General features: G+C 36.8%; 1 protein-coding gene across 3 annotated transcripts in view; it reads right to left on the bottom strand.

The window, feature by feature from the left end:
* Positions 1 to 5,845: 5,845 nt before the first annotated feature.
* PDHX (pyruvate dehydrogenase complex component X) overlaps positions 5,846 to 24,771 on the bottom strand; it is a 34,455-nt gene continuing 15,529 nt past the window's right edge. For all 3 annotated transcript variants that reach the window (XM_086891728.1, XM_023927902.2, XM_086891729.1), the window contains exons 4-11: positions 23,628 to 23,833; positions 22,269 to 22,367; positions 17,468 to 17,639; positions 15,902 to 16,049; positions 13,688 to 13,746; positions 10,851 to 11,009; positions 8,600 to 8,664; positions 5,846 to 7,349 (exon numbers count right to left, since the gene is read on the bottom strand). In XM_086891728.1, coding sequence (XP_086747854.1) covers positions 7,085 to 7,349; positions 8,600 to 8,664; positions 10,851 to 11,009; positions 13,688 to 13,746; positions 15,902 to 16,049; positions 17,468 to 17,639; positions 22,269 to 22,367; positions 23,628 to 23,833 — 1,173 coding nt within the window. In that variant the 3' untranslated portion in view covers positions 5,846 to 7,084. The remainder of the gene's footprint in view (positions 7,350 to 8,599; positions 8,665 to 10,850; positions 11,010 to 13,687; positions 13,747 to 15,901; positions 16,050 to 17,467; positions 17,640 to 22,268; positions 22,368 to 23,627; positions 23,834 to 24,771) is intronic.

The following is a 24,771-nucleotide window of genomic DNA, read 5'->3' as shown; positions in this document are numbered from 1 at the left end:
GTCAGTTGTCATCTATGTCTTCTCACAGTTTCATTACATGAAAGAAGTGAGGCAGCCCCAGGAGACCTGAGACACATGAACATAAAGGGCTTCCTCCCTGATATTTTACATTATCACTGGAAGGCAAAGGCAGCTTTTTAAGCTGTAGTTGGAGCTGCTACCCTAATCCTTTCAGTCTTGGCACCTCTGTGGACAGCCCCAGCACTATTTGTATTTCAGAAATCTATGTTCTCTTTGCATATTAGCAAGAAAAGAATCACTAAAAGAAGGATAGACAGAAACTGATAAAAATTTTAACTCTTTCTGAGAAAGGTGACTCCTCACAGGCTTCAAAAAAAGTTGAATATTTCCTTCAAGTCCAAATATGCTTCCATTGTGAAAAGGTCTGTTTGTGTAAGGATTTTAGAGATAACACAAATTCTTAGGAATTCACAGTGAGGTGAGTCAAGGTTTTCTGGGACTGTCGTAAAAACTGATTACTCACTGCCAGATAAGAAATTCCTCAAATTATTTAAACAGCTGACACATAAATGACCTCTTACTAAATGACCTCTTACTTTAAAAGTGGTAGTCAGTACTAAAATAATCTTTATGCATACACTTCATCATTTACATAAATCTTCTTCTGAAACAAAACTTGTGTGATTGAACATCTTTGGAATGTCCTTTGGAATTCTAATGAGAACATTTTTATGCATAGATATAATTCAAAATTTTGTGAAAACATCATTGTGTTATATATGGTTAGTTATAATGTTAGGTAATTAATTCAGTACATTGAAACTAATTTTAACTGGAAAAAGGAAATTGAGCAAGAAAAAAATTATATATTATTCTCACATGGTTGAGATCCTACAAAAAGACTGTATTTATATTTCCTACTGTTGATGACAGCGGCACCTACTCCAGAAAACTCACCTAGAAGTTGCATATTTTGAGCAAAGAAAATTGCAGTCTATGGTTGTTTAATCTGTTCTCCACTTATGAAACTCCAGCCAAGCATTCTAAACTACCACAAAAATAATGGCAAACCACATGAAAACAATTGTTTTTAATACCACAAGAACTTCAGAAGAAACCCCTAAAACTTCCATAGTCAAGAGAACATATTCTAGAACTTGTAATTAGAATTTGTGGTTGCTATGGGAAAAAATTGTCACTTATAAGAAAGCCTCATTTTTCTGTATTTAATTAATCTAAAAACTGAAAAAAAACCCCCAAAAACCAAAATTAACACTCCCCACCCTCCCAGTCATTGGATATACAAGAATCCAGAGTTCTTTTGTCACTGAGTTCTCCAAAAGTTAAGGTTTTCCTGTCCTAATGTCACTTTCTGGCACTAGTTAGGCAAACTCAGTAGAGCATTATAGCTATTCAGGAGGAGGGTTTTAGTTCATTGGTTGGTTTTTTGTTTGTTTTGCTTGATGTTATTTTAGAGATGGCATTTCCTGTGGCATTGATGCCACAATTCTGAAAATAAAAGTAAATTGTCAATTACCATCCATGACTAGTTTGATTTAGATGGTATACAGACACACACTACTGAGCTGTTTATAGTGCATATATCCACTATGGAGGACAATTACCACTTTAGAGAGCTTAAAAATTAAACTGGACTCATGCTTAGAAAAGTACAGAGAAAAATAATGGCTTAGCCCATGCCTAAATCAGTCCCAATACCATATGTTTGCTAGACTGTTAGATTTAACTGTAAGTTAACTCTGCAACAATTGCAGGTTTTACTTGGTTAGTTGTCTTTTTATTATTTACAAAAAATAAAAAATATAAAATGTTTAAAACCTGTTCAAGTGCATGAGACAAATTATTCTAACACAAGACAACTCTTCCTTCCTCCACAGCCCCAAAATCCTGTGATGAGGTAGGTACAAGTGAAGGCTGCTTTCTCACCCAAAGATTGCTTCACAGATTCTTCAGGGTATCTCTCTTAGCCAAGAGTATTTGCTCCCAGCTATCATTGCACCTGTCTCATCACTTGTGTTTGAGCAACAGATGCAATGTTGCAATTACTCTCTTCTCATGTAATCAGGGCAGGTTTCTCTCAGGCCTCCCCCAGTGTTGTACCTGTACACACACACATCGAAACATGAACATTAAAGCAGAAATGTTGAAGTCTCAGCAGGGGAATTCAGAAGCCTGCCCCCGTTCATCCTGTAGCCGAAATCTGCTAGGCTTTAACAAACATGGTTGAAAAAGCAGCAGATGGTTTTACCAGTCTGTCTCTGCACATACAGATACATGGGAATTATGCATTTCCTTTAAAAGGAGGTCCAAGAGGTAAAATTCCCTTTCTAAATGCATCATGGAATATTAAAGTTTTGAAGTATTATTTCCTTCAGAGTTTGCCTATGACAATTACATAGGCAGAGATCATCTGCTTATACTTTTTGGCTTAAAGAAATCCAGGCACTCCCTGATAGTGAATAAAATAGAGATAATGCTACACAAAGAATACTGTTCAAGTACAGGTAAAAAAGACTCCTTTCTCTTGACTTTCTTTCATCTCTTCTACCCTCCGCAATAGGGATTGTCTTCAAAATTAAAGATGTCTTCCTGCAGCTGCTTAAATTTAGTCTTTGGCTAAAGTTCAGACTTTTTGGCAGCTCAGACTACACTTAAAATTTAAGCCATGTGAATAATATTTGAGACAGCCCTAACAGGTGAATTTCAATAATCACTCCTCTTCTATGAGTATTATCCACTTCAGTTAAGAGGGCCTCAACCCTCTGTTTGTGGCCTCTGTCTGCAGCTGTCAGAGAGCATACAAATACACATGGACAGCAGCCAAGGAGGACCTTAAAGCATTGTTTCAGATAACTTCACATATCCAGAAATGTTTCTTCTGCTGCAGCCAGGGAGTCATTCAAACGTTAGCCCTTGTTATGAGCTTGAGTAAGATGCCACCTGCTTTGAAGACTGTGGTAGTTATATTAGAAATATTATAGAAATTAATATTATTAGAAATATATAGAAATATTGACAGAGGAAAGGCTCCAAACCTACCTGAAAAAGCTGTAATTCTTCTACATTTGTCAACAGGGTGTTAAAGGTGTTAAAACATCTGACGAATTTCCCTGGGCACAAACAATTAACTTCTGAATTGACTCCAAAATAACTGCAAGTTGGTTCTCTCTAAACACTCTTGGGGGGAGGGTGTAGGGTAGAATTTGAATGTTACTTTCACTTGAATCTGTGCATTGTTTGTACTTTAAAGGAAGAGTAAAGGTACTGAACAATTATTTCCTAGTATCCTAGAATGAGCAAGTAACATATTGCACTCAGAATATCAGGCTGAAATTCACACTGTAAGCCGAAAGTTTCAAGCCTCAAGAGTGTAAGAAGAGTTCTTTTCCTGATCAACCCAGGGATCTGTGTTAGTTCCTATTCTCCAGGCAAGGAGGAGGAAACAGCATGTTGCTGTCTGCTGAAACCTCCAGTAAGTCAGCACATGCTGCTAATGCAGACTGGGACATGACACAGCAAGCATAAGCATCTGCACAAGCAAACAGCCTCCTCGGATATGTAAGCTTATAATTTATTTGGCAGAGGAGAAAATAAAAGAGTACCAAGGCTCCAAAATTAAACATAATTATTTCTTAAAATAGGCAACTGAAACAGGAATTAATTGATGGCTAGGTCAATGGAGAGTATCCCTCAATTGCTCAGATCCCTGCAAAGAGAAGTGGAGAGTGTGTTGTAGTGCACATCACACAGACAATGCGAAAACCATGAAACTGCAGGAAGGATCTGCTGCTCTAACGATTCACTTCATTCTTCATACAACAGTGAGCAGAAATAAAAATGTTCACCGCTGCCCTTTCTTCCTAAGCCACAAGAAAAACTTCCAAAATATAAAAGGGAATCTTCTCTTGTTCTCTTATCTTTTAAGGAGATAAATAGTGGCATTTGTTAACATAGCATGAATCATTTTCCTTAGTACAGAACAAACAGAAATGTCCTTGATTTTCCAGGTAGTTATTGTCTCATAATGACACAAATGTTTAACTTGACAGGTAGGGCCATTACTATGGAGAAAGGGAAGAACAGTGTGGTTATTGTATGTGAATAATTATGTACCATGACACCTACAAGTTGAAACAAAATTGACGTAAAAGTGAAGGAGCACAAACTCAGTTCAAGCAAATAGTGATGGTTTTTCACTGAGAAAGATGAAAGATGTAGATTTTTGTAAAGTAAACATGCAAAGTAGCCTGTCAAGCTTCCAGTAAGTGATTTTCACCCCAGTTTAATCAACACGTGATTTCACCCAAATCCTAAGTTTCTGTGTTTCTTGGACATGTTTCTACACATCTCTCACAGGCTACCATGAATAGCCTCGTGCTTCACTCAAGCATGACTACAGAGAAAGAAATCCTGAGTTTAAAGTTCAAAACTTATGCTTAACTAAAGAACATGCTGAAAGACACTTTCAGTTTATCAAGTTTTTTCCTGTTTAATCTTTTATGGATGTAACTGCTATATTGGCTTAGAGGAATCTGCTTTCTATGCCTTCAACATTTTAGGGACAAATGGAATAGAACATCACTGCATATGAGTCAGCAGCGTGCCCTGGCAGCCAAAAGCGCCAACTGTATCCTGAGGTGCAGGATACAGCATCAAGCAGGAAGATAAATTACAGAAGTTTTATTTCTTAAGGAGATGATGGCAGGAAAAAAAAAAAAAACAAACCCAAAAGTCAAATATTCTGACATTGCAATTAGGGATTGGACAACTCAAGATTTGCCAACAATCAGAAAGATTAAAATACCTATTTTTTTTTTTTTCCCTTAATCATGGCTCCTGCAATGAGAAATGATATAAAGATAGTATCCTAAAGGCACACATTTCCAGCACATATTAATATACTCAATTTTAATGCTTTTTACAAAATTACTCAAGAAATATGTCTTTGTTATATTTCTTGCTTTGGTATGTAAAGAATAGGCTGTCAGAAGACACTCGAAAGAATAAAACACAGAAGGCTAAATTTTTCATCTGTGAAAATTTTACTTTGAGGAAAATTTGCTTCTAAAGCAAGCATACCCCACTACCAATTACTCACTTTCTGGTAACTGACCCATTGTTTTTATCCCAAATCATCAAGAGGATACTGAATATTTAATTTGTATGGGCAGGCATTTGCTGTCTCACTTCTGTTGAAGCAACAGATGCTGCCAAAGGGTATATTTCCTCCGAATTAAGGAGATCTGACTGCTATCACACGTCTGAATTCCACACATTTCCTTCACAGGCTGATGACTGACAAATTCTATCCGCTTCAAATAACAATGCTGGCAAAGCAGGCAAGTGTAAAGAATCTGCAATTCAAGCTTGTATTAGCCTTGCCCAGTTCTGAAGATCCGAAGATTTAACTTGGAGCAGCTGCCTTGCCTGCTGGGACAGCACAGTGGACGTGAGCACGCACTCTGGTGAGACAGGACACACATCCATCGCATGCTCACATGCAGCAGCGCCTTCCAGTGGCTCCGAGGGCACAGGAAAAGCACTGCCTCGCAAGAAGGGATGGCAGCACATGCAGAACTGGCACAGAGAGCCATGCAGCCCTCACCTGCGGGAGCAGCACCTGGGGATGCTGGGGAACACAGAGCGCCACTGCAGCAACACACACACAAGTGAAAAGCAGGAAATCAGATTGATGATTGGCCTGAAAAATTCTCCTGGGCAGAGCAGATTCAGCAAATAATGAGAGCCTCTTGTACATTAAGGACAATATAGAAATTGGTCTTTTTTTTTTTTTCACAGTAATATGAAGTTGTCAAACAGCTTTGGAAAAATTGGAATTGAACCACTTCAAATTGCAAATAAATCCTCAGAAACAAACCTTTAATATGGTTTATCAATAAGAAACTCGTGGAAATACAGAATGGCTATGTCTATTCCTGTACAGTAAGCTGTATCTGGTAATCAAAAATCTCTCCCTACAGTCAGACTAATAATTTGTGAAATTTATGATATCAGAAGAAGCTTAAGAAGCAAACTCATTTAGCAAAAACTCTCACCTCAGTGTTAAGTAAAGGTTATCTTGCAAGTAGTTGTTTACTTGTTGAGCTGCTGCCATAATTCCTACAAATCATTAGGAAAAAGCATTTGCACAAACCAGAATAAGACAAACTCCCATAATTCTATAGACAATTTATATTCTCATGAGGTCCTGTAAACACAGTTACTTTTTAACATTTGCATGCAATATGTGGTTCCATATTTATATATAGGAAAGATGCCAATCTAATTCTGTTAAAATTCAGGCCACTGCACTTGAGCCTCCAAGTTACATTTCAATATACACTGATGATGAAACACCTTCTACTTACACCTACATTCCATCCATGCAAAGAACAGCATTAATCAGCAACTATTCAGTGTGCAAAATTTGACCTTTCATACTGGGACCTCTATGAGAATACTGCTTGCACAATTAAGTTCTGTTTTTTACAATACTTAAAGGAGGCTTTTAAGAAAGATTAGAACAAACTTTTTAGCAGGGCCTGTTGCCATAGGAGAAGGGGTGATAATTTTAAACTGAAAGCAGGTAGATTCAAACTAGATATAAGGAAGATTTTTACAGTGAGGGTGGTAAAAGACAGACCAGGTTGCCCAGAGAGGCAGAAGATCCCCCATCTCTGGAAACATTCAAGATCAGGGTGGGTGGGGCTCAGAAGACATCCCTGCTCATTGCAGGAGAAGCTGGACTAGACAACCTTTACAGGTCCCTTCCAACTCAAGTTATTCTATTATTCCCTTTAATATTTCATAAAGTTTTATTGAGGTTTTTTTTTACAGAGATTTTACAGAGATTGACTTTTCTATGCAAACATGTACCATTGGTACTATGTGTTTAAATAAATGTGGTACTTTAGTCTTTTAGCTTTGCAGTACGAAACCTGGTTATTACAGAAGACTAAAATCATGGGTGTTTCACATTAATTCATAAATTAAATATTTTTAACTGTCCGTCTTCAGCTATTTACTCCTCTATACAGAAAAACAACCCTAAGTATATAATAGTTATCTATGTTGTCAAAACAGGAAGCAATCTTCACTGAGTTTAATTTAAGGCCAGTCGCATTGGATTTTCTATATTGGCTTTCAAGGTCTCCAGAAACTTTGAAGCCAGTTCATCATCTACAACTCGACCATCACTCGAAAGAGTCACTGTCATGAGTTGATGCTGTTCAAGTTTCTCATTCCCTTCTTCATCTTCCACAATCTTGAGCTCTGCTCTTGCTCGGCCCACAGCGAGGATGCAGGCCTGAGGAGGGTTTATGACTGCTGTGAAATCACTGATGCCAAACATGCCCAGATTTGAGATACTAAATAAAACAGAAAAGAGTTTCAGTAACATCAGAAATTACATACTCCCTACAAGAAAGAATCTATATTTAACAACTACTACAATTAAATCCCCTTCAAGGCAAAACTCATTAAGTTAAAAATAGATCTGAACTGTTTTCAGTTGAGCACATTCAGACTCTCAAGGGTTTGGAATTTTTAAAATTAAAAATAATGCACCTTTTAGAAGGCCCATTTCTTTACAGCAATATATTCTTGCACTGCACACACTGAAGTCAGAAAGTAAGCCAGCAAAGCAAGATCTTGAAATATATTTTGCCTGTACCTGTTCCAAACCAAATGTGTTTTAGACTAGACCTCAAAACTGCAATTTACAATGGTGGCTGGTATCCACTAAGAGAATAAATTTGGGCATCTAGGTATCACTCAGGCACATGAAAAACATTTCTGTCCATGTCACCACCTGTAGAGTGGTATATTAGGCTTGGACTCTACTGTGACAAGTTATCTATGGAGAAAGCTGGCACACCATCTCCTCCTTTCTGGTTATAGGTATGGCAAAGAGTGAAAAAACGATTAAATGGTGCAGCTCAACCATCAAATGGCACCACTGCCATGTTCACCACTACACCAGGTCCTCAGGTGTCACATCCACCTGCTTTTCAAACACTTCCAGGGATGGTGATTCAACCACTTCCCTGGACAAACTGTTGCAATGCTTGACAATCCATTTAATGAAGAATTCTTTCCTAATATCCAATTTAAACTTTCCTTGGTGCAACTTGAGGCCATTTCCTCTCCTGTGACTTACTACCTGGGAGAAGAGACCAAGCCACACCTCACTACTACTCCACTCCTTTCAGGAAGAAAGAGTGAAGGGTGATGTGGTCCCCCTCGAGCCTCCTTTTCTCCAGACTAAACAATCCCAGTTCCCTCAGCTGTTCCTCATAAGACTTGTGCTCCAGCAGACCCTTCTCTGGACACAGTCCAGCACCTCAATGTCTTTCTTGAGGGGATGGAACCAAAGCTGAAAAGGGCTCAAGGTGTGGCCTCACCAATGCCAAGTACAGATGAAATGAACCTGTACCAAGGTAATTGTTTCTCCCTGAGACAAGACACTCAGTCTAGGTTTGACCCTCAGAATCATCACATGGAGTTTCATCCTAAACAGAGCAAGATTTTAGAAGCAATGCATTAAAAGACAATGGAATAGCTGAGGATAAAACGGCTCTAAACCCATGCTGCACGTATTAAATGCTGCTAGTTTTACCTAAAAGATCCTCCCTGGTACTCTTCTGGTAACAGTTTTCCATCTCTGGCTTTCTTTGCTAGAGCCTAAAGAAAATCAAAGAAGAAAACCAGCAGAGAAAAGAAAGAAATTAGTGTGTTGTAATAGACTAATTCTTTTTATTTCAGTAAGATGTTTTAAGTACCATACAGACATTAAATCAGCAAAAGACACCTGCTTTTGGATTTAGGGAAGCACCTCAGCAACACTGTTGCTCTCTCTGCAATGATTTGGCAAAGAGACTAGGACTGCAATAATTTGACTTGGACTAGGACAACAAAACTTCATTTTCATACCAATATTGGTTGTTCAATAAAAGCTGTTCTCTCACTTTACAAATACTGTTCCAGTTTTTACAATGGAAGCACCATGCTCCCCGGTGGTCTTAGATTATCTAGCAAAATACTGATATACACACAGTATTCCTAAAATATTTGTTTAAAGAAACTGACATGTACCATTTCAGAACTTTCTATGAATTTATTTCTCCCAGCTAAACCATCAACTACTTTTTGAATGGTGCCTTTTAAGGCCACTCCTTCTGTGATCTCCATTTCATTTGTGAGACTTTCCTTTAAAATTCAACAGAAGAAATGTTCAAATACAGCCCAAGAAATTCACACTACATTCCAAGACAAGATCAGAGTTGTACAAAACTTTGAAAAACCATAATAAGCATGTCAAAGTTACAAGGATACTTTATTTTGAGCTTCATTTTAGGCTTTTTCTCATCTCTGAATCATTAGTCAAGGCAATAGCCATGGGAATAGCATTCACACAACGGGGTCAATATAAGCATGATGCATCTGTGCAATTGCATTATTTGAATGATGTAAATACAGTGCCAGGATGCACATGACCTGGAAAGAAGTAAAAATTATCATGCAGCAGAAAGGGATATATAAGCAATTACACAAAAAAGAAAGTGCCTGCCAAACTCCAGGGAGACTGACAGAGAAGCAGCTGCAGTTCCAGAGCCTCCCCCTTGTGCATGTCAGGTACATATTTATTTCAGTAATTCAGTGAAGAAATTGAAACGCAAAATGATGTTGGTGTGGACACCTATGTCACACATATTCATTCCCCTTGAAAGGCAAGGGGAATGCTCACTATTGTGGCCCTACTGAAGGTAACACAAGCTGCATTTCCATCACAGGAACTGCAAGACATTGATTTGTGGTAAGGGAGGTTTGCAGTACCTCACACTATTGCAGGTATTGGGTATGATAACGAAACCACAATACTGAACAATACTTTTCTTCTTCATTCTATCACTAACCCCACAACAATATCAGCTGACCTTCTTCCTCAAGTGGCTACTAGTGTAAGGAACTGTTTTCACAACACATTCTGCATAAAGTAAGCAATATGGACTGGTAAAAAAATCTTAAAAACACCCATTTATGAATGCTTTGTGGTGTGACCCATCTTTTTCTGCTACAGCATTTTGGCTGTTCCCCTCTGTGACCACAGACTATTACGGTTTCTGTAGTTTCACACAAAAGGCAAGCATTTACAAAGTGCAGTGGTATCTAGTTTGGGAACAGTTTTATGCCCTAGGATCTGCTTCCATTGCATTCCTCAGATACTGTAGGCCTTTGATTAGCAGTCATTAAATGACAAGAAAAGGCCTGTGTTGGGATATTTCATCATTCATTCTACTTTGTCTGCCAAAACCCACTCCTTTATCTGGCAACAACTGCAACATATCACTGTGACTGGCACCTGGTCTATGCAAAATACTGCTCATTAGTCTGAGGAATTTAATGTCACATCCTTAATTGAACTGCATATTTAAAAAAATGCAGATGGAAATACATTCTATAATATAACTGCAAAGAGAGTAAAATAGCAGACATGAAAAATTTTCTGGGAACAGGAAAAAACACAACCCAAAATCTCAAACCTCATGACTGGAAATAGTAATGAAACTAGCATTAAGTATCCTTCTCTTGAGGATTAAATACAATTATATTAAATTGAAAAAGTCTGTACAGGTTCATTTTTCAAGCAGTCTAGTCACCATTCAACTAAATAACATGATATTATTGTTGATTAAAAATGAAAAGAGTTGCAAAATTAATAAGAATTTTGAAGTGTAAGTAATGCTGAAACTGCTTTAGATCCACTGCCTTTGTTATTACTGATGTGTATCTGGGTCATGCTACAATTTCTGCTACAGAAAACCATACAGCTGCTCTATTCCTCAGCCTGCTGCACATTTCAGACCCACCTTTGCAGAGGCAGCAATTTCCTTTATTCCCTTGGCAGCAACATCTTTTATGATTGGCGTAATGAGCCCTCGGTCCGTTGCCACGGCAATGGAGATGTCAATGGACTGCAGCCGCCTGCAGACTTCCCCATCCCATGTTACATTCACATCTGGCATTTGCTAAAATGCAGACAATTAAAAAAGAGACAGCTGTTAGAAGAATAACAGTGCAATCAGCTATTAAGAAAAAGGAAATTCCTTTAAGACACATATCTACATACAGGCATCCACCAAGTGAATTAGCTTGCACTGACTTTATTTACATTTACTTTGTCAAAAAGCATGAAATGTATGCACCAGAAACTAAGAATGGCTAGACAGACAGAAGTTTGTTTGGTGTTCCTAGGAAAAAAAAAATCCAAATTACTACAAATTTCTTCACTGATACCATGTTATGATGGCTCAGGATGTAAAGCTTCAAAGCGGTGCAACGTCTCCCACAAAATAAATCACAGGATGCTGAATTTTAAAGCATGGAAATAGACATCCTACTGTACCCATGTGTTGTTTTTCACTGCATGATTTTCAAGCATGATTCTCAACAAATAAAATGTGCTGCAGGTACACTCACTGTTATTCATATGTTCTCCTAAAATGCATCATATTTTTTTTGTGGGTGGACTAAGTTAAAATTGAGATGCATACTGATAATTTCTTTTAGTTTTTTTGAGTTTAATGAAATGAAGAAGGTATTCCAGAAAAAACAGGAGGGACACACTATCAAAAGTGACTCTACTGTCTATCTAAAGTAACAGCACTCCTAGGAAGTAGTATGATGGTACTCCAAGTTCCTATTCTTCAACGCCAGAATGTATAGTGTAAATAAAAAATAAAAATAAAAGAGAAAACATAATAGAAGTATTTAGTACTCTTCTTTGCAAACTAAATAAACTTCTAGAAGTCCCATGGTTTACACACTTGTAAGATACCCTGAAGTGGGTACTGTGCAACTCTATATAAAGATATTTAAAATAGATGGTAGGGATGGAATTTGTCACTTCAACAATGAAAGATTTCTTTTTAAAGGATGATTGCTATAGGAGCTGTTGTTATGAAGCCCAAACACTTGAGGATATCAGCCTGGAAATTTTAGTTCCTTCCTCTGTACTTCTCTCCCTCCTTGTTCCAGAAGGAAGAATGGCTCTACTGGGCTGTCTACCTGGTAAGCCCACTGGCACATTCATAAAATCCTGGCTACCAAATAGCAAGACAAAGCTGAAACACAGAACTCATAACTGGACTTGTGATATCATAAATGAAGGAGAAATTTAGCATGTTCAAGAACCGATACAAGCAGTATCTTGAGGTGTGTGCCAAATAATCAAACTGTCAAGCCAGCTGCAGTCAGCTCTTTAAAGCTAGAACACATTTTTCATTGTTCAGAAATAAAATAGTAGCAAAATATTGTCTGAAGAGTCCCTAGAAAAGAGTCAGTGAAACTGCCTTGAATTTAAACTTGAAGATGTATTTGCACCACCCTGTTTCAGGGGGGAGAGGTACAGGTGTAAGTGTGTTTTCTTTTTTAAAGCAATTGCCCACATCTTTTCCTGAAATGCTGACAAAGTAGATGGGACATGAGCTTGATCATGAACTTGTTTCCTGACATACTGAGTTAAATATGTTGGGTTTTTTTTTAATGTGTTATTGTAATAGTCAAACAAATGCTAGCATAGATTTCTAACAAAGCAATAGGATAGAAGAATTTTATTGTTTCCTTCCATATCAACACAATATTATTATCACCTCAAAAGCTATCAACCCCCTCAGAACACAAAACACAATCTCTTGCTCTCTGTCTCAATTCCTTCCACCCGCTCTCTGGTGCAGAGAAGTCATCCAACACTCACAGCAGTTGATGGCAAACTTTGGCTGTCACCATTTCCTCCCAAAGGTTTCACTAGGCCACTAAAAGAAGCTTCTTGTTACATATACACCTGACAAAAGTACAGCAGACGTATTTGGCTCCTCCTTTTGTCTTTGGTATTAACTTGCAGAGTTTTATTCCAGTGTAAATACGGCCTCAAATTTCTCTCAGGCACTTGCTTATGAAACTGCCCAGAATCCTGTCTATTTTCTGTCCAAACAGCAATTATACATTAAGCTATGCCTAAGCTATATTTCTTAAAACTATACATTAATATTTAGTACATGTTCAGCTAGAAGTCTGTTAAGTCTTTTCCAGCCCAGTGTTCTCTCAATTCCATACATCCATAGGAATACGAATAGTTTCACAACTTAAACATAAATTCCTCTCTCAACTTTTAAATAGTTCAAATTATCCTCACAAATGAGAAAAACAGCTCTCTAATTCTTTCCAACATTTTTATATCATTGTGAGGTAATCCAGGCAATGAGAATTCCTAGCAATGAGCATAGTGGCTGCCAGAAGAATTTTATTTCAAAGTAAGTACCACTGAACATGCTGTCAGAATACACTTGAGGTAATAACAAGGTTGGTGTAAGACTTAGATAAATGTTTATAACTAAAAGAAATAACTAAGATTAGATTAATGATCTTGACAATAGCTTTGGTCTGCTGACAAAGCAACTACTGTGATTTGCAGGTGTTAACTACAGTAAGTGGATCTTCACTAAGAAGTTTTCATTTTTACAGTTCACAGCATAGACAGTGAAGAGAATTTTACCTAGAAACATAAAAAACCTGACAATAAGCAATACAGAATTACCAGCTTTACTGTGATCCCATTCAGACCTCCATATAGACTCACAAAATACTTTTCTTGTCTCCTTGGCAGTTTACTATTAAAATATATTTTTAAAGCAAATTATTTGCTTACCTTCAGAGTAACTGCTGTTGCCTTGATAATAAAATCATTTACAGATACTTTAATGTCATCTGCAAAAGGAAATAGAAGAATTAAAAAAAAGGATAACAGTCATTGTTCATATGATTTGCTTTATTGGCATTTGTCTGATGACAAGATTCCAGTGATTCAGCAGATTTACTTATTTGAAACATTAACAGAAAGACACTTATCTTCAAATTCCAATAATAAAAGCAAGAAAACATTTTTCCTCCTTGGGACAAAGGCATATCCATCAAGAAAATTCTCATGCAGAGACACTCAGGAGAGTTTCAGGAGACTGAAACTGATAACTAAAATCAGGAGTGGCAGCAGAAGCAGGGATAATAGATACAAAGCAGATTAGGCCATAAGATTACCCTGAAATACATGACATTTACGCAGTATTAAACTCACCAGTCTCACAATTAAAAAAACTACATTATCCTTCCACCACCATCACTACTACAACAAAACTGATCAAGCAGCAGAACTGCTTAACTTTCAAATCTGGTTTATGGCATATAACACACATACCTTTAGAAATATTTTCGCAAGGGAAAGTAATTTATAGATAATTATATCAAGTGAAACATTAAGTCATCACAAATTTGGAGGAGAGAACCAAGTATCCACTTACCACATAAGTGGCCTGCAACATTTGCCAGGATTAGTAATCTATGTATAAGAAGAGAGACAGCATTCCAACAGAACATATTGGAACTTGCAATTACTATACTGCACTGACAGAATGTCACATCAGACAAACCTATACCTTGGTCATCAAATATACACTGGTTTCTGTTTACATACTACATTCCTAACCCTTGACAAAAATGTCACTGTCCACTAGTAGAGCAGGAATACAGTTAAATGATCCACATCTGGTAATATTTTACCCTACATCACTGAAGTTCATAGTACTAGAAAATACCGTAGTTTTTATCAGAGGAAACATAAAAAAATATACGAAGACAAGCTCTGCAATTCAATTTCATGAAAAGACATATGGCTTTTCACCTCTGCATTTAAAGGAAATATTCATTAAGAATTGAAAACAGTGGGAGAGGTGTGAAAAATTTCAAGTGAGTATTCCTACGATCCTTTTTTGGTTCGTTCCTTATGAACTGCTGCTATTTGAAGAAAATATCAGCATCAGAAAATGTCTTTGACATTCACTTGTGAATAAGACACCATTATGAAAAAAAACAAGTAGAAAAATGACCTGGGTACTGTTGCATTAAAAATTAGTCACCCAAAATTACAGTGGAAGGAGAAGTAGCTCCTGTATCATCATCTAGGAAATATGAATATACCAGTCAAATTTAATTTTAGATCCCATAAACAGATAAACAAGCATGGGCTAGTCAGTAGTACAGAACAGTCTGCCTCAGTTTCTCAATCAGTATAGCAATAAAAATGTAAACTAAAACTATTCTGCTGTTTTATTCTGAATGCAGAGCTCACATGGCTTAGGAAAGCTACCATTAGAACCTAGAAGCTTTTAAACTATGAGAGAAATCATGAGGCTTTAGATGAAAACTTGAAGGGTCTTAGATCTAAAACTCAATTTTTCATTCTTGTGATGAGGTAATGAGGAAAAACATCTCAAAGCTGAACTATTGAGAACAAACTACACAAATGGTACCAGAAAAAAGAACTAATGGAACAACACTAAAGAAACCTAGTGAAATTTTTATGTTTATGTACTTTTCCCTTCTGCAGACAGCTATGTTCTCCCATTAATGTCTTCAGTCTCTGAACTAATCTCTGGTCTTAAAAAAAAAAAAGTATAGTAGGAGAAAAACCACCCTATTGTTTCTTCACTCTATAAAGTAACAGGTTTTTTTACCCAAGTCACAGACTTAGTACCAGTCTAGGAGGTGCATGTTTCCATCACCAAACAGAGCACCCCTACTTGCTTATGCAGCCTGATCATTGTGGAAAATACGACTTCAGAGTGAACTGTGATTTGGCAGAGTAACACCCCTGTCTTCCTATATCCTGACAAGTTGTCCAATTCCATAGTTGCTGGGAACTACAGCTTGAGTCCAACATACAGAATACTGAAAAAAATAATTTGAATGCTAAGTGGCCTACCTATATAAAATCTACACCTCCTGGGGAAGTTTATTCAAACAGGACAAATTATACTTTAGTATAACCACATTAGTATTACTACACGTTAAAGCAAATCAGACTACTAACCTTTGGCCAATTCTTTTCTTAATTTCAAAACAGCATCAATGGCACAGTCAGCAGCAGCATATGCATGAGGTATGGTGGTTTTAGACTCTGTTAATCTCTTAGCAATAACTCTTCGGATGTTGCTAGCTGGGATTTCTGTGAATGTGCCCTGAAAGAAATCATATCCTGCATATTAAATATCAGGAGAGCAAACACATTTCCCTTTTGGTGAAAGGGCTCCAGCATTTATGCATTATCATCAGTGACTCCTGCCCACATCAACTATCCCCTAAGTATCCAAAAGTGATGCATTCCAATTACGGAAATAAATATGACAAAGATCATTGAGTGTTCTAGTCTATTCCTATTAACTGTGACCAACACAACAGATTTTACAGAGTAATTCCATTTTACAGTATAGAATTAACTTTGTTTAAAAAAAAAACCACAAATCCAAATATTGAGGCATTTCTTTTCAGCCAGAGAATAAAAGCACTATTCCGTCTTCCAGGCTTGGCATATTACTCAGATTATGCTTTGCTCCATTTAAACCAAAAAATAACATTTCCTTGGTAAACTACTGCTTTTTCAATCCCTGTGTAGTTCCTTAAGATAGGCTTTACTGCATCATTTCTGTTATACTTCTCTCTCTTCCCAGACATATCCAATATATAGATATTTTAATGGCAAACTTCTTCCTAGAAGCTGGTCAACTTGCAAGAAATCTCTTCAAATATTAGTGACTACAGAAAGAAACAAGATAAATGATTCTGTAAAATATTATTTTATATACTTAATCTTTAGCACATATCCCTTGAACATACAAGGTTTCATAGAATCCTTAGTACATATTCAATAGTACTCAACACACAATAAATTGCAATATGCATGTTCTGGTGCAATCATAGAAATGTTTTACTCTGTAATGGATATAAGTTTGAGCTTTTGAGTTCTTTGTTTGGCTCTTTGTACACTGCAAAAAAAAAAAATGCAACATTTTCTGAATATTATGCATTGTAGCTACATGGTAAAATTCTGCATGAAAAGATACATCAAATATAGTTCTAGAGCCAGAAAATGTTTTTCACAAAAGCTTTGCCATTTCTAATAATGAACATTTGAGCAAGGGCATTTACTCCTCAAAAAAATATTTTCTGGTATTTCTAACATTTCAATTTAACATAGAAACTTATTTAGGGTCTAGAGTTTTCACAAATACTCTCCAAGGCAACCACCAAGAAGCTTTTTCCTTCCTCACTTCTTGACAACTCATTAATGGACACTTAGATCTTGCAGGAAAGCAAACAAGTCAAGTACAGTAAAAATTAATCATCATTCTAGTTTCTCCAAGGCCTGCAATATAAATTTTTTCATCATTTCATGCAGAGTATCACCTCAAGGATTTCACAGTTTTAATTACATTGACTCAGAATCACTGAAACATACTAAAAACTGCACATCACTGAGCTTGACATGTGGGTGGCCTTAGTTTCCTTTCTCTCTCCAGATCTAGAAATCTCAGAGCTACTGAAGCAACTATTGCACTATTCAGCTGTAGCAATGCTGAAATCTTAGTGGGAGTGTTACCAGTGCAGCAGGTTGTCCTGGCGTGGAAACTGGTGGAATTGCTGGCCTTGGATAAGAAGTCACAGCTGTTGCTTGTGAAGGAGAAGGCACTGCAGCAGGAGCTGGAGAAACCACAGGTTTCAATTCACTGGGTTTACCTTTCTGCTTCTCTTGCAGAAGTTTGAGAGCATCCCTGGTGATTAAACACAGTGAAATAGTGACAACAAAGAAACTATTTAACAATTACCTAAGCATTACTATTCCATCACTTATTCTATTTAATTAGCTGCTTCTGTACATTTAAATTTCTGTTGTCAAACCAAACATTAAGAAAGCAATTATTATTGAACTATATTAATTTTGTGTTGCCTTTGTGGTATCTTTTTAGTAAATTCTCATTAACTTCCACAAATAAAAGGGTCTGAATATGCAGTAACAGAAAACATTTGTGTTAGAGAAGTGTAACAATCATCACTAACTAAGCATGCAAAATTATTTTTGAATTGCACCAACAATTCTTCTAAATGAAAGAGTACATTTATTCAGGCTATAAAGTCTCAAGTAAAAGCTGTTTCATCTGCTATATTTGTAATAACCTGAATTTAATGCAATTGTTTAGTGCTAAGTGAAAATTGAGTAATACATTTATCACTCATTTCTCTGCACCTTTCTGACATAAATTTGCAGTCAGGCACAGACATTATGCAGGCCCATACTTCCTAACACCACACTGGAGAAACAAAGCCAAGGATTTTTTACTGAAACAGCTACCACAGCTACAAAATTTTCCTGTTGTGGGCACAGTATGACAGACAGGAGAGACTCCCATCTCTAAGCCATGACACTGTGTCTGCTCCAGGTGCACTGCATTCATAAAGCAACAAGCTAAAGACCAGCACTGACAGGGATGAACAGAAATAACCGCATTTCCAAACCACTGACATCTGCAAGGTAAATCAGTTGTAGATCTCCTCTCTCTGTTCTCCAGATCTGCTAACAAAAGCCTGTATCATATACCCCAGATAAATCTCTGTCACTTCAGAAAGATGCAGCAGGTACACAAAAGTTCAATTCCACAAATTGGCAGAGGAAATTAAAATAAACTAAAAATCAGACTCCTTACAAACCTACCAAGGTTTTAAAACACAAGCCATGAGCACTTCAAGCTATCTCATTTCAGTAGATTACTGCTTGAGTGACTATTCTTGAGTGATAGCCAAGAGCTTGTTACTAAATTTTTATAGAAAGAACAAAATCTCAGGACATTATGCATTCTTAGTTCTTCCTAAAAAGTAGTACTTTAGAAACAAGAATTGAAAATTGAAAACCTCTACATAGTGCCTTTTACCATTGCTGACTTGCTTCAATTTATTCTTACCTTCAACACATACTTCAACAAACAATATTGAAAACAAAAAAGCGAATGAGCTCAAGATAAAATTTTTCCTAATTAAAAGTTGTTACTTGTTTTCCCAAATTAACATGCTAGACAAAATTTGTTTTAAAATTAAGTGTTTAGTATTTGACACAACTACTGTATCAAGAAAAAAAATGTATTTGATAGAATGAAAATCATTCCCTACCATGACAATTTGAGACATAAAAAGTGTCTGCATAACATAAGGCAAGCTTTTTGGTTTACATATTAGAAGCTACCAAAAATTTATTAAGGGCTTTCACTTGGCAGTCATAGGAGAGACCATCTGGTTTTGGTGGGTTTTAGTATGTTAATTGGAAAATGTATTGCCAAAATTTAACTTATTTTTAGATTAAAAGATTTGCTCAAGACTTTCTGAAACTCATTTGTATTGTACAAAAGACATATATATAAACATCAACGTTCACATATATTTGTTATACATACATATGAATAGAGATTCCCCCCCCAATGATTCCCCCCCCCGTAATTCCAAATTATTTAACTGGTTAAAAAAACAGGAACTGCAATGTTATGATTGTCATGGTTGCAACACTGCAAGCCTGAATATGAGAAGAGAGTCAGAGAAGGCATCAAAGCAAATAACATTTAACAGGTTTAAGTACAAGTCAGGTAAATAGATATTATAACTGGAAAAAAAAGAGTTGGTCACATCTTTCCAACAACTCTAAACTTCTATCAACATGGGTCAGTAACAGAGAAAGAGAGGTAACAAACATGAAAAAAGCAGCCTGCTTTGCAAAAAAATTATGAGAGTTTATTAAATATTTGTTAAACAAAAATATGCCTTACCAAACTGTTATTAGAAATATGCAGATTCTGGCAACTCTGTTACACTTCAGTTTACCACTACTACAGAAGTGTGTAGTCTTTTCACTTCATGTTAGCCAAAATCCAAAGAATGATGAAAGAAAACTGAGTACTTTATGTTCAAAATACACTTTTCCTGATATAGACAAGTTAGGTTACACGGACACCTAAGAATCTCTGAGGATCCAATGGTGCAACAAGAGATGCATGGATTGACACAAGATTCCTGTGGTGGCAGTTACTGTTACTAAATTGTCCCCAACCCATTTCATATGTTTCATATTTCCCTTTCACATGTTTACACCTATTTACTCAATTAATAGGTTTCCTGGAGGAAGGAAAATGGTTAGCAGAGATTCAGAGCACATCAGAACTTCAGAGCACATCAGAAAATTCCACGTTGCCAGCCTTACTGCACTATCATTATAGAAGGAACTCATTCCTCCCACATGGCAGCTAACAAATTGCACACAGCAGAGATCCCAGGGTCAGTTCATACTGAATACATGCACATGAATTTAATCTCCAGAAAAACAACATTCCATGTGTGTGCTGTGGGTTCTTTGCAAGCTGAAAATACCTGAGCAGCTCAGAGATCCCCACCAACAGCTGGGAGCAAGACAGCCTCAGAAAAACATGGTTCTCAGTAAGCAGCCTTTTCATGGTTGCATTTTTAAGTCCCTAACCACTGTGAAACAGAATGGGAAAAGGCAGTAGCAGCTGAAACAATCAGTTTTAATATAGCCCTCCCAAACAATGTCTGAGCTGACAAGTAGAAACATGGTACAATCTCTGACAGAATCTGTGAGATTTTTCTAAGACATTTTTGAAGAAAATGGTATTAAGTGATATAAGAGGATATCAATTAGAAATAACAAATAAAAAAACACTGCCACTCGGTAAAAAAAGTCACATAAAACCAACAACAATAAAACTGGAAGGAAAAAGACAACAGTAATTCAACCTTGAACAAACACATAAGAGAAATATAAATAAATAAAAGTATACAGATAAATAAAATAAAGTATTGGTTTATTAAGGGAGAGGGTCATGACAGAAATGCCAGTAGAGTGGAAGTTCCAACTGCTGTTGCAAGTTTTACAGTGAATTGAATTTAAAGATAGAAAGTTGGGGGAAAGAATCTTCCTTGCTTACGTAACCTGCTATCTTTCTTGTAATCTGGTGAATGCAGCAAAGGAAATATTTCCCTGAATATCTGCTGCAGCTCTCTATAAAAATCTGCACATTTCATTTCAAACTGAATATAATAGAGTCTGTAGGCATCTGAAAGATTAAGCCCATTTCAAAAGAATGGTTAGAAAGCCTCAGACATTCTTCATCTTAAATTGACATTTCATAGTCAAATCCTCTGTATGAAAAAAACAGTTTTAAAAATAAATTATTTTTGCTAGATAACTCTCATAACTACAGAAAAATCTTTGCTAGATCTCCATGACAACTAGAAAATTTGTTAGCTCAAAGTCCTAGAGGGTTTCCACCTGCCATAGCCTCGTTACACACCATAAATTACCCTTACACTTACATAATTAAGAAAGAACTCTCTCTGATGATTTGCTGTTACATAGCATATTCTATCTATTCAATTCCTTATTACATCTCAACTCAGCCAAAGGTCATAAAACAACAAAGCTTTGAAAAACTGTCTGCCACTTTTCTGGCTCCGATTGCAGTACAGTGAGCTGGTCCTGATTGTCTGAATAGAACTAAACTAACAGCAGCCAGCAAAGTCTGTGTAAGTGAATCAGTTATTTGTCAAAGAGAATAACTTTACTGAGAACAAAAATATTTATTTCTGCCAAAATCCTCACTTCCAATGACATACATATTCGTGTGAAGAGAATGCATCCTTTCAAGGCTAAATGCACTGGATCTACCACATTTTTTACACTCAAATTTGTCACTCAAAGCCTTGAGTGCCCATCATTACATTGGAATACTCAAAAAGGTACATAAAACTACTAGATCATAACAAACCACAGCTTTGTAAACAAACATTCTTTAAATCATAGAGAAGACAAACAAAAGTGGGAGAAAAACAGAATTCTGGAATTCATTCCATTCATTGCTCCCCCCAGCCTAACAAAAATGGGAAAAAATGAAATCCTGATAGATTTTAGAACAGAACTGCAGCAAAAAAAGTAAAAGATCTGAAGAAAATGAATGGAAGACTATCAGGCCACTGATATTTTATTTTGGCTCTGTATGCATCTTGGGAACTAAAATTCTTAAGATCCACAGTGGTAGCTAATAGTTGTGCTTAGGAGGCAACAGCCACCACTAGGCTGATCTGCAGGAAATGTGACAGCAGTAACACACAGCTAAGATGTGACTTAAAAAATACAAATAAATGTTTTGGGTTTGTCTAATTAAGGGCTTCTGCAAATACTTCCTAACCCATTCTCCCTATCTTTTCAACAGATTTTTCAAAGTCAACTAAACCTATCCAGAGAAAAAAAATGGAACAAAGACATAGCTTTTTTAATAAGCAAACTTTAACCTAATGGAGGTTGCTCTAGTATCAGAAGTTGAAGGTTTATCAAATTATCTACATACTCTTTAGTGAAGATTCCTCGAGGTCCAGTAGGTGAAACATTGCTTGGATCTAGTCCATGTGTCTCCAGAATGTTGCGAGCTGCAGGACTTAAGCGAACCCTGAAGAAATGAGAGGAAAAAAAAAAATATTTCCATAGTAATATTAACTTATTTCATTAATGTACATCATGAGAAACTATATTTCTCTCCGGTCAACTACAAAGCACAGCACGTTGGCACAGAGTACCCAATGCATCTTAATGTGATTTGCTTTCTGAAATGAGAAGAAAATCCAGCATTTAGAGAAAATGTTTTAGAATTCTTAGATGCAAAGGAACAACACACTCAAAAGAATAAATATCTGGTTTAAAGTATTTCCACAAAATCTCCTATCAACTATTTCCTAAAGGAGACTATATTTGCACCTCATTGAATTTTAAGAATGGTCCATTAAGCCCTTGCCAAAAAAACCCCATGTCCTAAATGATCATTTGGTTCCAAACATGCTGATCTATCTCTCACAGTTGCAGTGAGACAGCACTTCTGACTTTGGTACTGCAAGGAAAGACATAATCCTTTCAAGGATCCTTTTGTGGATCATCCTCCTTCTGCCCAGGTAATGCCTGGGCAATGACCTCAGTTGTCTTCCACCTGGCATGAGAAAAGCCTAAATGCTGGCAGCATTTAGAACACAGCAAACTAGATAGAAAAGATAATAAGGTTTGGGAAAAAAAAATAAGCACAAATAAGGAGTGATACCTCCAAACAGGATATATCCTGGGACACAAAGTGATTATGGATTATTGTTACCTGACTAACACTCTAGAGCTGACCCCTCCTCCAAGATGTTTTCAATGCTTACAATACCAACAGATCCAAACCAAACTAACAAAGAGCACATAAACTGACTAAGTTTTTTGGCACTGTTATGAAAATATTAGAATAATTTTTTTCTAACATCAAAAATACAGTAGCTTGGAAGGACCTTAGAGTGTACCATTTCTTTATTTTTTCCTCCCCAAATAAATAGAAAACAAGGCATAAGTACACCTAGTATCTGATGCATAAGCGCTATTTCCATCCTGTATTAACACAACTTCTTTCTAACTGTAAGCTTATAATCCTTCATAATTCAATTGCAGGACAGAATAAAATCATTATTTAAATTTAATTTTAATAACATTATGTTGTTGGAATTGACTTACCAGTTTTATGAGCAAAGAAATAGTCTAGACCTGCAAGGTTTATCATCTCACATCAGACTGAAACACTCTCAAACTAACAGCCTTCTACTAGGTAAAAAGGGACAAAAAATATTTATTGGTTCAGATCTAATGATCTAATGAAGAGTTCCATTTCATGACAAACATAGAAACTTACTGCAATTTCCCAGGCTGATGTTGCAGTTTAGGAGGAGCTGAAACTGGAGGAGCTGCAGGAGCTGAGGCAGGTGCAGGTGCTGGTGGAGCCACAGAAGACGGCTCAGCAGCATCAGCTGGTATTTCAACTTGCTTCCAGTCCTGTCCTTCCTCTACCAGAAGACCAATTAGAGAGCCCAAGCGAACATTTTTGCTTCCTTCTTCCACCTCAATTAAGAACATTAAGTTACATATTATACTGTGTGCCCTAATATGACTAAAACCAGTAGATGTTGAAGTTTCAGGCATATGAATGACAATTCATCAGTAAGATATATCCCATTTTATTGCTACTATTAATAAGGTATTTCAAGACTGAAATTAATTATAACTGCTATTATAAGGAGAGGAACATTAAATTATGCCACAAATCCCATACACCTAAAGTTAGCACTCAGAAATCAAAGTAACTATTCATACACAGAGCCTTTGCAGCTCAGAATGAGAATAGAAAAAAAAAAAATTGTTACAATTTTGCTTAACTTTTGATCTCCTGGATTTTTGAGTCACTGCTACATTTCCATTACCCACAATAAAAAAAACAACAAACAACTCTGCATAAACTTCAGAGAACCCCAGAATCTCAGATGTAGAAAGCTGAAATAAGTAGAAGGACTTTAGGGTTCTGGGATGAGAGGCTGGACACAAGCCAACAGTGTGGATTTGCAGCCCAGAAAGGCAGTGCAGGAGTGTGGCCAGAAGGGCGAGGGAGATGATTCTGCCCCTCTACTCCATTTTTGTGAGACCCCACCTGGAGTGCTGTGTCCAGGTCTGAGGTCCTCAACAAGACATGGACCTGTTAAGAGTGGGTCCAGAGGAGGGCCACGAAGATGACCAGAGCGCTGCAGCACTTCTACAGACAGGCTGAGAGAGCTGGGGTTACTCAGCCTGGAGAAGAGAGGGCTTTGGAAAGACATTATAGAAGGCTTCCAGTATTCAAGAGGGTCTTATAAAAGGGAAGAAGAACATATACATGTCTTTTTATACAGGCAGAACAAGGGGCAAGGGTTTTACAATCAAAGAGGGCAGTTTTAGGTCAGAAAGAAATGCTTTACTCAAAGGTGGTAAAGCACTGGAATACGTTGCCTATAAGGGCTGTGGATGCT

Source organism: Cyanistes caeruleus, chromosome 6 (genome assembly GCF_971803275.1).
Source record: "Cyanistes caeruleus chromosome 6, bCyaCae1.hap1.1, whole genome shotgun sequence".
Lineage (NCBI taxonomy): Eukaryota > Metazoa > Chordata > Aves > Passeriformes > Paridae > Cyanistes > Cyanistes caeruleus.
This window is presented reverse-complemented; position numbering and strand designations above follow the sequence as displayed.